The 16,150-nt window shown below is 45.5% G+C and overlaps 2 protein-coding genes across 4 annotated transcripts in view; one reads left to right on the top strand and one right to left on the bottom strand.

The window, feature by feature from the left end:
• tmem121b (transmembrane protein 121B) overlaps positions 1-16,150 on the top strand; it is a 53,574-nt gene that overhangs the window by 13,239 nt on the left and 24,185 nt on the right. The gene's annotated exons all lie outside the window — the stretch shown is intronic.
• LOC147106125 (interleukin-17 receptor A-like) overlaps positions 1,592-16,150 on the bottom strand; it is a 67,339-nt gene continuing 52,780 nt past the window's right edge. For 2 of the 3 annotated variants that reach the window (XM_086008921.1, XM_086008922.1), the window contains 3 exons: positions 13,342-13,464; positions 7,375-7,398; positions 1,592-5,266 (listed from right to left, as the gene is read on the bottom strand). In XM_086008921.1, coding sequence (XP_085865047.1) covers positions 3,813-5,266; positions 7,375-7,398; positions 13,342-13,464 — 1,601 coding nt within the window. In that variant the 3' untranslated portion in view covers positions 1,592-3,812. The remainder of the gene's footprint in view (positions 5,267-7,374; positions 7,399-13,341; positions 13,465-16,150) is intronic. The other variant, XM_086008923.1, reaches the window with a different exon arrangement.

Here is a 16,150-nt window from a genome sequence, read left to right as displayed (position 1 = left end):
ACTGCCTGTTTCCTGATGTGATCAGGTGGGCAAGCCCATAATTTTATGATAATTGAGGCCTGGGAGTTCAAATCGCCCGGGCCTCACTCTGGTAACGTCATGGGACCTTCCCAATTGCCCTGCCCACCTGATTGCTGCCCGTATTTGAAACTGGGGCGATAGTCATCTCTATCTCTGGGTTTAGTCTTATTTTACTTGTATTTTTACAAGAGGAAACTTATGAAGACAATAGCTTTAGTCAGTGATGATTTAAATTAACAAAATGATGGCACCTCTGGGACCTACAATTTGAATCCACCCCACTGATAAAATTAGTCTTTTCTTAGTTAAGGATTCTACAGTGCCAGACCCACAACACAAACATTCTTCTAATTTGACAATCTCTCACAAAGGTGACATGTGTGTCAGAACATACCTTTAGCCAAGTTAGAAATTATAGATCAGCTGCTGTTTATTGATCTTTGGAGAAAAAGTTTGAATCATGGTGGCTTTTTACAATTGCAAGTCCATAGAATCAGGACAGCTTGCAGCAATGATACAAGACTGTCTTGGTGATACCATGGAAACAAAGGGAAAGAACAGCACAAAGCAATATAAGCGAGAAGGCTTTCTGCCATTTTGAGACAGTACACAAGTACAGAACATCCAAGGTGCCCTTATTGTATCTGATGAAATAGATGCATCTGATTGGTCTATCTCTTTTGAGGGGTTACGTTTGACATCAGCAGTATATGCAGTACGAAGAACAGGAAAAATCAATCTGCAAGTAGTTACTTTTTTGTTCTAAGAATTGAGCACTTCTTAGCTTGTTTTTTTTAAAAAAGAAACAGCGACTTATACCGCACGAGTTCTCTGGAATATGTACTACCAAGAACAAAAACTCCACTGGCTAAGTGAGTAAATGGCGGTCAGAAAGGTGCCAGTCTTCCAGTTAGCTGATCGCAGCTAAAACATCAATAGGGTGCTACAACCGGGCTGTGGCATTACACAATGACTCCTGTGGAAAGTGAACATGTGGGGGATGTCTGGGAATAACCCAATGACATGATCTAGGCTTGTACATGATGAATGGTCATTTGGGAATACAGCACCCATAGAACCATACCACAGCTTGAATCTGACTTCAGGAAAGAAAAGTCAGAAGGTCGGGGGCGGTGGGGGAAGCCAATACAGAGCCAGGTTAATTGAGAAATGCTTTGAGGACAGTTGTTGCTCTTTGTACTGATACAATCAGCTTGGTAGAGTGGCAGCAATCTCGCCTCAAACAGAAGTTACTGGGATCAAGCCTCACTCCAAAGTTTGAGCATATAATCTAGGGAGTCTTACATTGTCTGCGTTGCCATCTTTTGGATGAGGTGTTAAACCGAGGCCCCACCTGCCCATGTGGACTTAAAAGATCTCCGGAGTACTATTCAAAGTTGCGCAGGGAGGTGTCCTGATCAACAGTCAACCCACACTACCAGAAAAACAGGTAGTGTGTATGGGTCCCGGCTATGTGCCAATTGATTGCTGTGTCTGCCTACTAACAGCACCTTCAATGTTCTGGGCCATGAAAGTTGCTTCTTTCTTTATGAAATTGAAACATCACAAATAAATTTAGAAAAATATTTATTGATATGATAGAAATTAGTGGTTGAGACTAGTTTCTCATTGATAAAACAAACATCACTTATGCTAATTACAATGTGCAATGAAAACTAAAATTACATACAGTCCACATGATAAATATTACATTACCGTACATTCACTGGAATCCCCGTAACAATTTTGTTGATATCAACTGATTCCCATTATCAAACACTTCCTCACCCGCCTTTGCTTTTCAAAGATCTATCCTTGGCCCCCTCCTATTTCTCATCTACATGCTGCTCCTTGGCGACATCATCCGAAAACACAGCGTCAGTTTCCACATGTACGCTGACGATACCCAGCTCTACCTCACTAACCGCTTCTCTCGACCCCTCCATGGTCTCTAAATTGTCAGACTGCTTGGCCAATATCCAGTGCTGGATGAGCAGAAATTTTCTCCAATTAAATATTGGGAAGACTGAAGCCATGGTTTTCAGTCCCTGCCACAAACTCTTGTTTCCTAGCCACTGACTCCATCCCTCTCCCCAACATCTGTCTGAGGCTGAACCACACTGTTCGCAACCTCGGTGTCATATTTGACCCTGAAATGAGCTTTCGACTGCATATCCGCAGCATAACTAAGACCACCTATTTCCACCTCCGTAACATTGCCCGTCTCCACCCTTGCCTCAGTTCATCCGCTGCTGAAACCCTCATCCATGCCTTTGTTACCTCTAGACTTGACTATTCCAAAGCACTCCTGGCTGGCCTCCCACATTCTACCCTACGTAAACTTGAGGTCATCCAAAGCTCGGCTGCCCGTGTCCTACCTCGCACCAAGTCCCGTTCACCCATCACCCCTGTGCTCGCTGACCTACGTTGGCTCCCGGTTAAGCAACGCCTCGATTTCCAAATTCTCATCCTTGTTTACAAATCCCTCCATGGCCTCGCCCCTCCCTAACTCTAATCTCCTACAGCCCCACAACACCACCCCCTCCCACCGAGATATCTGCGCTCCTCTAATTCTGCCCTCTTGAGCATCCCTGATTATAATTGCTCAACCATTGGTGGCCGTGCCTTCTGTTGCCTAGGCTCTAAGCTCTGAAATTCCCTGCCTAAACTTCTAAGCCTCGCTACCTCTCTTTCCTCCTTTAAGACACTCTTCAAACCTACTTCTTTGACCAAGCTTTTGGTCACCTGCCCTAATTTCTCCTTATGTGACTCGGTGTCAAATTTTTTTGTCTTCTAATACTCCTGTGAAGCGCTGTGGGACATTTTATGACGTTAAAGGTGCTATATAAATACAAATTGTTCTTGTTGTTGAGGTTAACCATTTAGATTACAATGTAAAGCGCTCTGGCTCACTGGGAACTGATTTGTAACTGCTTCACACTGCCAAAACCCTAAAGTTTAGTTTTCACATAGAAACGCCCTCAATCACATAACCAAAAAGAACTCTTTGTAGTGAGGAAGTTTAGGAAGCACAAGCTCTTAAGTTTTCCAGAGGAAACGACCATAGATTCTTGGAGACCTGGCTGCAGGCTCATTCTGAATGCTGCCACCCATGACACAATATTCTTTTGAGGTAATGAACCTGCTTGTTTGATGGCACTCTTACATCATCGGGCAGGGAGCAGCAAGTTGTGTGTAATCCCTTGGTCGTGGATAAACTGTACATATTGCTTAAATTCCTAGATCAGTCTCCATTCCTAACTTATGGCACAATTAAACAACTTTGTCATCTGGAGATTGGTGTGGACACAAGTTATAAAAAAAAGTTGCCAACACCTTAAACCTACAAGCTTGGGTTGCCCTGGATTACTAATATTTTGACACCTGTTTATCCTCAGTCACAAACCATTGGACTGAAATTCAGTGAATCCTTTCACACAATCAGATCGGTAATCATAGATTTTATTCTGAATCCACTGCAGTCATCTTGGTCATAGATTTTAAAGAGCCCACTTTATCAGTCACGATATGCTGGTCTTAGAGTGAAAGATAGTATGCAAACTTGACGAGCAATTTAAATCTGCTTCTAAGTTTTAAGTCATTTACCTGATGGTTTACGTATTGATTTTTTTCACACAGTATAATATATATAAACTTAAGAAAGTGAGGGCAGGAAAAGACCATCAGGTCTGCCACATTCACACATGGTGCTGGTATTCACTGTCTTGAGTCATTAAGGTAGCTGTCTGTAAGTCACAAGCACTGCGTAATTTGCACCATGCGTTCACCTTCTACTCCGTTATTCTCATGCTTTCATCAAGTAAAGCCATCTGCAGCATTTTTAATGCATTAAGTGCTTCAGAAGAAGTGCTCACACCTGCTGATGGGATTTCATCCACTGAGAATGACTGCTTGGAGCTATAGCCCTGGTCTGAATCTACATTCTCTTCTTTCTCTATGAGAGAGAGAGAGTGTGGATAGCCAATAACTTCACTGTGCAAGGGACTTGGCCTGGGTGAGTCTTGTGAAGACATTAAACCCTGAAGGAGCAGCATCTGCTGAAGGTCTTGAAGTCTCTTCTTTACATCATGAGAAATACTCGAGACCTGGTCACCGCCTGAATGCACACCAATTTCATTCATTGTAATGTCGCCTTCGCAACTGTGCGGAGGAAAGTCCCCGATATCATTCCTCATAATCCAACCCTTCTGCAACAGTGGCTCCTGTTCTGCCTTAGGAGGAGACTCAAAGCTGGGACAGTTTAACACACTCTGACTACAGCCTGACATTGACGTGCAGTACAATGGCTCCAGGGTGTATATCGGGTTGAGCACCTGTGCCTCCTTGCCGTCTACTCCAATCATATTTTGTGACAAACTGATGTCTTGGACTCTATGCTCAAATCCCACTGGACACCTCATAAGTGTCTCATCACTTGATGTGGCCATGTACATTTCATTCACGGTACAGGGCACATCAGCAAGGGGCTTGAACTGCACAATGTTTTGGCTAATTGATAGATCACAAGGTACTTTAGTCCAGTCCGGCTCAGTCCCTGCTTCCTCTGGGAAGGCAATACATTCTTTCTCAAACCAGTCGGGCTGCTCCATTTGCAACAACTTAAACTTCTGAACTGCATTTTTCAGCATTTTACCTGATGGGTGTTTGTGGTAATCATCCATTGTTATTCCTGCCACGCGGTAAGTTTTTCCTGGTTCATATTTCTCCAAGTCCTGCACTCGGAAGTGTATTTCCTCAAACTGTTTCATCAGTTTGTACTTCACGCCGACATTAAATGGATCAGGTACGTCTTCTGCACTGCAGATGCCATCAAAATATGCAACAATATATTTCCCAAATGAAGCCGGCCGTTTAAAGTCTGGCAAAATCAGGTTCATGGCAAGAGTGAACATGTCATGCATTGGTGAGCATTCATCACTTTTCAGCAAAATCTGGCTCTGTCTGACCCGCAGCATAGCTTCCCACTTCGCCCTCGTCCCACGGGAGCACAAGATTATAATCTTGTCTGACTCAATTTTGTGCAATGCGAGCCAATTGATGTGCCCGACTTCTGCAACCTTGTTACTCTGTAAATAATCTAAGGTTACTTCGGTACCACAGGCAGTCATCAGGAACTGTGCAAACGCCAGGACGACGTTCTTGTAGAGATCGTGGTCCAGTGAATAAATGATCAGAACTTTCTTTTTCACCTGTGGAAGTTCTGGGTGTACAACTGTTGGTTCATCTGGAACAAATTAGATTGTTTTTATTTAACTGGATGAAACTGAGAAACAAATGATATTTTCAACCAGACAGGTCTTTGATGAGTGAACTCATTGCAGCCAGTCAGAGAGAGGGAGGGGGCATGATGATAAATTTGGCAGAATTCTATTCAGTGACCACTGCCAAATACGCATGTGGACTTGGGTAGCCAACTATGGTTGGAGGCATTCCTGGAGGTTTGATCACGTGACGTTCTGATCACATGACGCCTGCAAATGTTACTGCATTTACTCTGGCCCCGAATTCGCGGTCGGTATGACGGTGTACTCCGAGTACGCCGTCATACCGCATCTGAAACTGACCACAAGTTAGCATGCGCTAAATCCTGAACTTGCGATCTGTCAAGTTCCGAATAGCCATATGATCCGCTGCGACTGTCAAGTCCTCATTCAAATGATGTGCTAGTGAAAAGTTGGGCTAATTGCCCACCAACTGTGCATTAATTACCCTGAAAATTTTCACGGCTGGTGCAAACAGGCGTAGGAGCCTGTTGCACGGCATTTGCGGGGTGGGGGGGGGGTGATGAGAAGATTGTATGCTACAGCCCATAAAAAGCATCCTAATTGAGTTTTATGGTCCATAACCACAAGCCAGAAACATTTAACCATCTGCTAAAGTAATTACTTTAATATCTATGCATTTAGGTTAAACTGTGGAAATCAAAATAACTTCAATTTACTGTGTTAGGTAAAACTGCAGACTTGTTCATCTTACCAGTCATTTTTTTTTTTTTAATAGCAATTAACAAAAGGCATATACCGTAATTTGCATTCACAAATCAATTCACTTCTTTAGTGATTCACAATGCACATTATTAAATGAAAATATGAATGTGTAATATCATGCAGAAAGTCATACATATCCACAAAATAAGAAAAGGGTCTTCAGTAATCAATTGGAGACAGCAGGGGCAATTTGATGAACTTTCAATCATTCCCTCTTAATGCTGTTCCATTGGAGATTTCTGCATTTCCTGATTGGCTAAGAGTCAGGAAGTGAAACTAGCACCGCCCCACATGATCCCAGGTACACTGACGCACAACGGTGTGCCCCTGGGATCAGTGGGCCACTCCGCAGCATTTCAAAGCTACTTCTCGAAGGGGAGTTCGCAGGTAAGTGTGGATTCCTTTCGGAGGTCGGCGGTGTACTCCTTAGCTACGCCACCAACCTCAAATTCGGTGCCTTAATAAAGGTTGGGATCCATGTAATCGAGTATCTTTGCGCGTGGTTTTGCGCCAGCAGTTTTGAGAAACGGGATGCCGTCTGTGAGCAAGTGAAGAGGGGAAACTGAATGTGAGGGAATGATTGAAAGGTGTTTTGTACAGGTATACAGATAGTAGTAAGTGGTAAAATTCAGAACACTACTTGAAATTAAAAAACAGGACAGGGACAAGGGGACACAGGTTTAAACTAGTGGAAGCCAAATTGAAGATTGACGTCAGGAAGTTCTTCTCACGGAGTGAGCAACAAGTGAATGGTTTTCGGGACATAATTCTGGAATCATTAAAATGGGCTGAATGGCTTTTCTCATCTGTATCTATGCTGTAATCTTGGAGGGTGGGGTGGGGGAGCAAATCATTGTCACAAAGACATGTCCTACTGATCTATGGCAGTGTGAAAAAGCACTGATACACTGCACATTTACCTGGTACAAAGATTTGAAGTAAATACGTGTCAACTGCACACATGGAATCAAAAATCAAGCGTGGCCTTCATATAACATGGGGTTAGAGGGCAGAAGGATATTTGGACCAGGGCACGCAAACATCAGTTACCATTTTAGAGTCAACATTCTGTCCTTATTTTTATATTTCCATTATAAATTCCTACATCCACATTTATAATGGAACTGCCTTTGTCACATTGTAATTACACCCTCCTGCCAGTGATGGTGCTAGGTCACCTCTACTGGAAGGAAAGTGTAAGCATAACAAGTTTACATAAGGCAGTTTGCATTATACATACATTGAACATAGGAATTCATAATAAATACTGACATGAAGTACACACATGTAACTTTTTAATACATTCACACATGTATGAGATAGATGGATAGTTTGGCTAACTTACCATTCGATAGTGGGGGTTTCCTTTCTAAAAGACAAAGAAAGATGGTATTAATGTCAAGAATTGTAAACCATCAGTGAGAATAGCTGTTCTTTATAACAAGCAGAATGCAGAGATCCGTGACCCCAAAAAGAATTTGTTTCCACTCCCCCAACCACATTTCCTCAGTTACCAAATGAACACAATGTAACCATACAGATTCAGTGCATGTTGTAGAGTACTTTCTTTGACTGAACCACACACGATCACACATTGGGGCATCGGCATTGTATTCAAATACTTTTTATTTCAGAATTGTGAGAAATGGGGGGGGGGAAAAAGGACAGAAATGCTGGGTAAAAATACTTACAAAACAAAACACTATGCAAACATAAGATTTTTATTTTAAAAAACCTCCTACTTGTATAGAGCAACCGTGCTAAATGCGACAGATTTAGAACAGATCTAGCAGCTCAAAACTGGGCATCCATGAGGTGCTGTGGGCCATCAGCAGCAGCAGAATTGTATTCCACCACAATCTGTAACCTCATGGCCCGGCATATCCCTCACTCTTACCATTACCACCAAGCCAGGGGAACAACCCTGGTTCAATAAGTAGAAGAGCATGCTGGGAGCAGCACCAGGCCCACCTAAAAATGAACACAAGGGGAAGCTGCAACACAGGACTACATGCATGCTAAAATGCGGAAGCAGCATTCTTTAGACGGGGCTAAGTGATCCCACCATCAACGGATCAGATCAAAGCTCTGCAGTCCTGCCACATCCAGTCGTGAATGGTGGTGGACCATTAAACAACTAATGGGAGGAGGCTCCATGAATATCCCCATCCTCAATGATGGTGGAGCCTAGCACGTGAGTGCAAAAGACAAAGCTGAAGCGTTTGCAACCATCTTCAGCCAGAAGTGCCGAGTGGATGATCTAGATCAGCCTCCTCCTGAGGTCCCCACCATCACAGAAATCAGTCTTCAGCCAATTCGATTCACTCCACGTAATATCGCACTGAGCGCACTGGAGTTAGCAAAGGCTATGGGCCCCGACAACATCCTGGCTATCATGCTGAAGACTTGTACTCCAGAACTAGCCACGCCTCTAGCCAAGCTGTTCCAGTACAGCTACAACACAGGCATCTATCCGACGATGTGGAAAACAGCCCAGGTATGTCCTGTCCACAAAAAGCAGGACAAATCCAATCCGGCCAATTACGCCCCATCAGTCGACTCTCAATCATCAGCAAAGTGATGGAAGGTGTCGTCGACAGTGCTATCAAGCGGCACTTACTCACCAATAACCTGCTCACTGATGCCCAGTTTGGGTACGTCAGGACCACTCGGCAGACCTCATTACAGCTTTGGTCCAAACATGGCCAAAGGAGCCGAATTCCAGAGGTGAGGAGAGAGTGATTGCCCGACATCAAGGCAGCATTTGACCGAACGTGGCATCAAGGAGCCCTAATAAAACTGAAGTCAATGGGAACCGGGGAGGGGGGGGAGCAAAACTCTCCACTGGCTGGAGTCATACCTAGCACAAAGGAAGATGGTTGTGGTGGTTGGAGGTCAATCATCACAGCCCCAGGACATCACTGCAGGAGTTCCTCAGGGCAGTGTCCTAGGCCCAACCATCTTCAGCTGCTTTTTTTAAAATTTGTTTATGGGATGTGGGCGTCGCTGGTAAGGCCAGCATTTATTGCCCATCCCTAGTTGCCCTTGAGAAGGTGGTGGTGAGCTGCTGCCTTGAACCGCTGCAGTCCATGTGGTGAAGGTACTCCCACAGTGCTGTTAGGGAGGGAGTTCCAGGATTCTGACCCAGCGACGATGAAGGATCGGCGACATTCATCGAAGTCAGGATGGTGTGTGACTTGGAGGGGAACTTGGAGGTGGTGGTGTTCCCATGTGCCTGCTGCTCTTGTCCTTCTAGGTGGAAGAGGTCGTGGGTTTGGGAGGTGCTTCCGAAGAAGCCTTGGCGAGTTGCTGCAGTGCATCTTCTAGATGGTGCACACTGCAGCCACGGTACACCGGTGGTGGAGGGAGTGAATGTTTAAGGTGGTGTATGGGGTGCCAATCAAGTGGGCTGCTTTGTCCTGGATAGTGTCGAGCTTCTTGAGTGTTGTTGGAGCTGCACTCATCCAGGCAAGTGGAGAGTATTCCATCACACTCCTTACTTGTGCCTTGCAGATGGTGGAATACCCAGCCTCTGACCTGCTCTTGTTGCCACAGTATTTATGTGGCTGGTCCAGTTAAGTTTCTGGTCGATGGTGACACCCAGGATGTTGATAGTGGGGGATTCAGCGACGGTAATGCCGTTGAACGTCAAGGGGAGGTGGTTAGACTCTCGCTTGTTGGAGATAGCCATTGCCTGGCACTTCTGTGGTGCGAATGTTACCTGCCACTTATCAGCCCAAGCCTGAACGTCATCCAGGTCTTGCTGCATGAAGGCATGGACTGCTTCATTATCTGAGGAGTTGTGAATGGTGCTGAACACTGTGCAGTCATCAGCGAACATCCTTATCTTTGACCTTATCAAGGTCATTAATGAAGCAGCTGAAGATGGTTGGGCCTAGGACACTGCCCTGAGGAACTCCTGTAGCAATGTCCTGGGGCTGTGATGATTCACCTTCAACCACCACAACTATCTTTCTTTGTGCTAGGTATGACGCCAGCTAGTGGAGCATTTCCCCCCCCCCCCCCCCGATTCCCATTGACTTCAGTTTTACTAGGGCTCCTTGATGCCACACTCGGTCAAATGCTGCCTTGATGTCAAGGACAGACACTCTCACCTCACTCTCTGCTTCATCAATGACCTTCCCTCCATCATAAGGTCACCATCTACAAGGCACAAGTAAGGAGTGTGATGGAATACTCTCCACTTGCCTGGATGAGTGCAGCTCCACCAACACTCAAGAAGCTTGACACCATCCAGGACAAAGCAGCCCACTTGATTGGCACCCCATCCAACCAACATTCACTCCCTCCACTAGTGTGGCTGCAGCAACTCGCCAAGGCTTCTTCGGCAGCACCTCCCAAACCCGCGACCTCTACCACCTAGAACAAGGGCAGCAGGCGAATGGGAACATCACCACCTCCAAGTTCTCCTCCAAGTCACACACCATCCTGACTTGGAAGTATATCGTCGATGCTTCATCGTTGCTGGGTCAAAATCCTGGAACTCCCTCCCTAACAGCACTGTGGAAGTACCTGCACCACACTGACTGCAGCGGTTGAAGAAGTCAGCTCACCACCACCTTCTCAAGGGCAACTAGCGATGGGCAATAAATGCTGGTATTGCCAGCAATGCCCACATCACATGAATGAATAAAAAAAAACATTTACTTGATCCCATAGCCTGGGGAGATCTGACACTTTGTCAGATAGAGACACTGATTCAGAAGTAACTGATGTAAATGACAAGTTTAAGCAGCAAGCAGCTTATGTGTAACTACTGGTTGTACCATAACCCAATAGCAACCTATAATTTGAAGGTACTTTAGCCCATCCACCACCCCCCAGCTTGCGAGTCCTGGTCTCAACAATTTAAATCATTTAATGAAATGCAATCATATTTTAGAAATACAATCATGGTTCAAAGCCATTAAGTAATCAATTCTCAAAGTATGTAGAGAATTAATTTGTATGATGTGGTGTGACTGGTGATTAAGGCTGAAAGAATACCAGTCAGAAACAAAAATCATAAAAGTCTACCCACACCACTCACACCTTCCTGTAGCCAATCAGCTTGCTTTAGGTTTTTTTTGTATATTAAAACAATGTTTTCACATTACATTAGATTTTTCTGTATTTATTACTTGTCTATCCTTCTCCTCACACATGCTCCATGAAAGACCCTGGTCAAGAGGGCAGACCTGCTGTAGCTGATCAGCAAAAGTTTAGAAAAGCTGGCCCGGGTGACTCTTCATTTGCATGAAAAAGCACCTGACCTCCACCATCTCCTTTGCACCAACTGAGGCCAGCAACACGCTAATGGATCATAAAGGAGACAAATGCACATGGAGTTTTCTACAGTGACAATGTGAACCAGTTTACCAGCTGACTTATTCAGACACCATTTCATAAGTCGTTTTCCTCCCACCTCAAGGTCCACCGCCCCCCCCCCCCAAACATATTTGGGGGGGGGGGGGGGGCGGGGTCCCACGGCCAGGGTACTGGCTGCGCTGCTCAATCTATCTGCTAGGTGAACCAGAGTAATGAACACTTCATCCTTCCCTCAGCATTCCCCTCCATCAAATTTTTCCTGCACTGCTGGACACAGGTTCCCCCGCATAGGGTAGCTAATGTTACCACACTATTCAAAAAAGGTGGTAGAGAGAAAACGGGGAATTACAGACCGGTAAGCCTAACATCGGTAGTGAGGAAAATGCTAGAGTTCATTATAAAAGATGTAATAGCAGAGCACTTGGAAAACAGTGACAGGATCGGACAAAGTCAACATGGATTTACAAAAGGTAAATCATGCTTGACTAATCTGGAATTTTTTGAGGATGCAACTGGTAAAATAGATAAGGGAGAACCAGTGGATGCGGTGTATTTGGACTTTCAAAAGGCTTTCGATAAGGTCCCACATAAGAGATTAGCGTGTAAAGTTAAGGCACATGGGATTGGAGGCAAGGTATTGACTTGGATAGAGAACTGGTTGGCAGACAGAAAGCAAAGAGTTGGAATAAACGGGTCTTTTTCCGAGTGGCAGGCAGTGACTAGTGGGGTACCGCAGGGATCGGTCCTTGGACCCCAACTATTCACAATATATATTAATGATCTAGACAAGGGAACTAGAGGTAATATCTCCAAGTTTGCAGACGACACAAAGCTGGGTGGGCGTGTGTGCTGTGAGGATGCCGAGAAACTCCAGGATGGTTTGGACAGTTTGGGTGATTGGGCAGAAGCATGGCAGATGCAATATAACGTGGATAAATGCGAGGTTAGCCACTTTGGTGTCAAAAACAGGAAGGCAGATTATTATCTGAATGGCAATAGATTGGGAGAAGGGGAAGTGCAACGAGACCTGGGTGTCCTTGTGCACCAGTCGCTGAAGGTAAGCATGCAGGTGGTTAAGAAAGCAAATGGTATGTTGGCCTTCGTAGCGAGAGGGTTCGAGTACAGGAACAAGGATGTCTTGCTGCAGTTGTACAGGGCCTTGGTGAGACCGCACCTTGAGTATTGTGTGCAGTTTTGGTCGCCTTATCTGAGGAAGGATGTTCTTGCCATGGAAGGAGTTCAGCGAAGATTCACCAGGCTGATACCTGGGATGGCAGGAATGACATACGAGGAGAGATTGGGTCGATTGGGCTTATACTCGCTGGAGTTTAGAAGAATGAGAGGGGATCTCATTGAAACTTATAAAATTCTGACAGGACTGGACAGACTAGATGCAGGAAGGACGTTCCCGATGGTTGGGGAGTCCAGAACCAGGGGTCACAGTCTAAGGATAAGGGGTAAGCCATTTAGGACAGAAATGAGGAGGAATTTCTTCACCCAGAGAGTGGTGAACCTGTGGAATTCTCTACCACAGAAGGCAGTAGAGGCCAATTCATTAAATATATTCAAGAAGGAGTTGGATATATTTCTTAAGGCTAAAGGGATCAAGGGATATGGGGAGAAAGCAGGGACAGGGTACTGAATTTGCATGATCAGCCATGATCGCATTGAATGGCGGAGCAGGCTCGAGGGGCCGAATGGCCTACTCCTGCTCCTATCTTCTATGTTTCTATGCAGCAAGTCCTGGATTTCAGGTGTGCCATTGGGTAGAGGCCAAGTGGACACTGGGGACGGGGAAGACAAGGATTGTAGTCCTGGACAGCCATCGCACAACTGTAAACAACTAGGAGCAGGAAGTCAACTAAACTTTTCAGCCAAGATACAGTGCACGGCCTGGGGAGACCTGGGAGAGGAGAAGCATCATGACAATAAAAAACAAGAAATAAATTTTAAAATTCTTGGATTAGATCAGACCATTCCTTACCTTTAGGTTTGGATTTTATCTGTATCCAAACTATACAGCCAAAGACAATAATCAAAACCAGAACCAGAACTAGAACCAGAACACCAATGGCAGCATAAAAACCGGTTCTCTCAGCTGGTGGCCCTGCAATTGACAGAACGGAGATTAAACTTTCAAAGTAACACTATAGATAAAACTCTGCAACTAACACTGCCCTGCTAACATTTAGAGCATGTCCTTCAGCGCATGGCATATCTCAAAGTAGTTCCCACATTGAAGCAGCTTTACTGCACCACCTACCTGTCGAGGTGGGATCATAGCATGCAGAGAATGTAGACTATCTGACCAAGGCAGGTAATCTTGCATTTTGTCTTGGGATTTCTGCACTATACTAAACAACCAGCTCTGAGGAGCTGCAAATCTGTTCTGTATGTTTAGGATAATACAGCAAAAATCTCATGGACACCCCAGGTCTGACCGACATGAAAGCTGGCAAAAACAATAGGACAACAATTTCTTATGCCAAATGAAATTGGGAAGTGACCTTGGGTAGGAATTCTGGGTGAGTCTGAAGAAGTAAATCAGGATGTCAAATAAAGATTGATTCACAATCAGAGGGAATTCAATGACTTTGCAGGCTGAAACTATGGACATTAACAAAGCAGTTTTACCATAAAAGAAAGTACAAATTGCAACTTTGCATGTGTAACAGCAAATTAAAATGGCAGTTTGGGGACAACAAGGACTTGGCTGGACTAAGCTTCCAGCTAAATGGTTTGAACTGAGAGATTCCCTAACAAACTGGAAATCAAAGGGTCCATTGAATTGGCTGCAACACTGTCCCAAACAGAAGTTGATTTTAAACTAACTTCAGTCAAATATTGGAAGCATTTAAAAAATATATTAAACGTGTAGCATGGTTAACCCACTCCAAAGAACACAGTGAAGACTTCCTCCATTTTGTATCATATGCCTCGACAGCGCATATGACTAGAGTATCAACCACTAGGGGTAAGAGACACTGATTCAGGAGATGACATCTTTCAATAGCCAGACTGTCAAGTGGAATATGTCTGGATTGGGATAAAATATCTGACCTCAGGTAAAAGAGGTCAATCCTGTGATGTAGTGGAAGAATATCTCTAGGGAGGCCTGGATGTCAGGAAATCTTAGCTTGCTTGGCCCACTCTGAAGAAGCCATCTGAATTATCTGAGTCAAGGAAATGGAGCAAATGTGTACGTAATGTTTTGTGCCCACAAGAGGCAAATACCATCAGCCAAATTGGTTCTGGAATGATATTTTCCCAGAAAGATTAATCTGTCTATATGTGGAGATCCCCAGGTCTGGAATATCGGATAGATCATCTCCATGTGGAACTTCCACTCGTGTGGGTGGACAGTGAGATGGCGGATTCATTTGCTCTTCCTGTTAGATGCTGAGCTGAGAGTTTCACTTGGTTGCTCAGATAACAGGTCTCGAATGTCTATTGTTGTCAACGGGACAATGGTGATACCAGTTTCTATCAGGTCCAGCTTGTGGCTAGTGCTGGGATTAGTTAACTTGAGACTGACACTGGAGGTTCCAGATTGGAGCCAGTAGCAGTAACAATATTGATCCCTGTGCCCAGGAATTTAGTCGACCTGCAGTGCCCAAGGATACCAAGACATTGCTTTCACCAGGCAGTGCCAGTGGGATGCCATTGGTACTCAGGGCCAAATAGGTCTTGGCACCGGAAAATTACAATCAGAGCTCTAGTTGGTAATTCTATTTGGCTAGAATTAAGGAACAATAGAGGAGATGTTACACTGCTGGGTGTATACTATAGGCTACTGATGCGCTATCAACAATACCAAAGACTACGAGATGGACTTAAATGAAGTAGGCTTTTATTGACTAAGAACTAGAGCATGCCTCTGCTAGTGAATCCATCCTAAGAGCTCTCGGGGGAAGGGTGGTGAGTCACCTTTATACCCGGGCTTAGGGGTGGAGCCAGGGGCTGAGACATGCCTGGACTTGTACAGGGTTAACAGTGGTTTACCACACAGGCATGTACAGGTTAACAGTGGTTTACCACATTCACCCCTCGTTTAAAAAAAAGAGTCCGGCGGAGTGAAGTGTTTCAAAAGTTCGTATACGAAAGTCTCTCCGGGGGTCTTATCTGCCGTAATGATCTTCGTGGTGCCGGTTGCGGCGGTTCTTTGCCCGCGGCCGCTTCTCGCGTGGGACGGAGCACTGGCGTGTCGTCCTCTCGGGGTAGGGATGGCACCGGCATGTCGTCAGTTCGTGGTAGACACCCCGGTGGTGCGTCGTGGGTAGTGGTGGCGGGTGGAGGTAGTGGATGGTGATCGATGGTGTTTCGGGTGGTACCCGAGGGTGCGAGGTCTCGAATTGAGACTGTGTCCTCCCGCCCGTCAGGATACGCCACGTAGGCGTACTGTGGGTTGGCGTGGAGGAGGTGAACCTTTTCGACCAGGGGGGTCCGTCTTATGTTTCCTGAGCAGGACGGGTCCCGGAGACGTCAGCCATGGCGGTAGTGATGTCCCCGAGGAAGACGAACATCTTCTCGTGAGGGGTGGCGTTTGTGGCAGTACAGAGCAGTGATCGTATGGAGTGGAGCGCATCGGGGAGGACATCTTGCCAGCGGGAGATTGGGAGGCCCTTGGATTTTAGGGCGAGCATGGCGGTCTTCCACACCGTTGCGTTCTCCCTCTCTACCTGTCCGTTACCCCAGGGGTTGTAGCTGGTAGTCCTGCTCGTGGCTATGCCCTTCTCGAGTAGGTACTGGCGCAGCTCGTCGCTCATGAACGACGAGCCCCTGTCGCTGTGGAT

The sequence above is a fragment of the Somniosus microcephalus genome, chromosome 16 (assembly GCF_052327205.1).
Source record: "Somniosus microcephalus isolate GS21.2 chromosome 16, FLI_Smic_1.0, whole genome shotgun sequence".
Classification (NCBI taxonomy): domain Eukaryota; kingdom Metazoa; phylum Chordata; class Chondrichthyes; order Squaliformes; family Somniosidae; genus Somniosus; species Somniosus microcephalus.
Note: the sequence above shows the minus strand (reverse complement) of the source record. Positions and strands in the feature narration are given on the sequence as shown.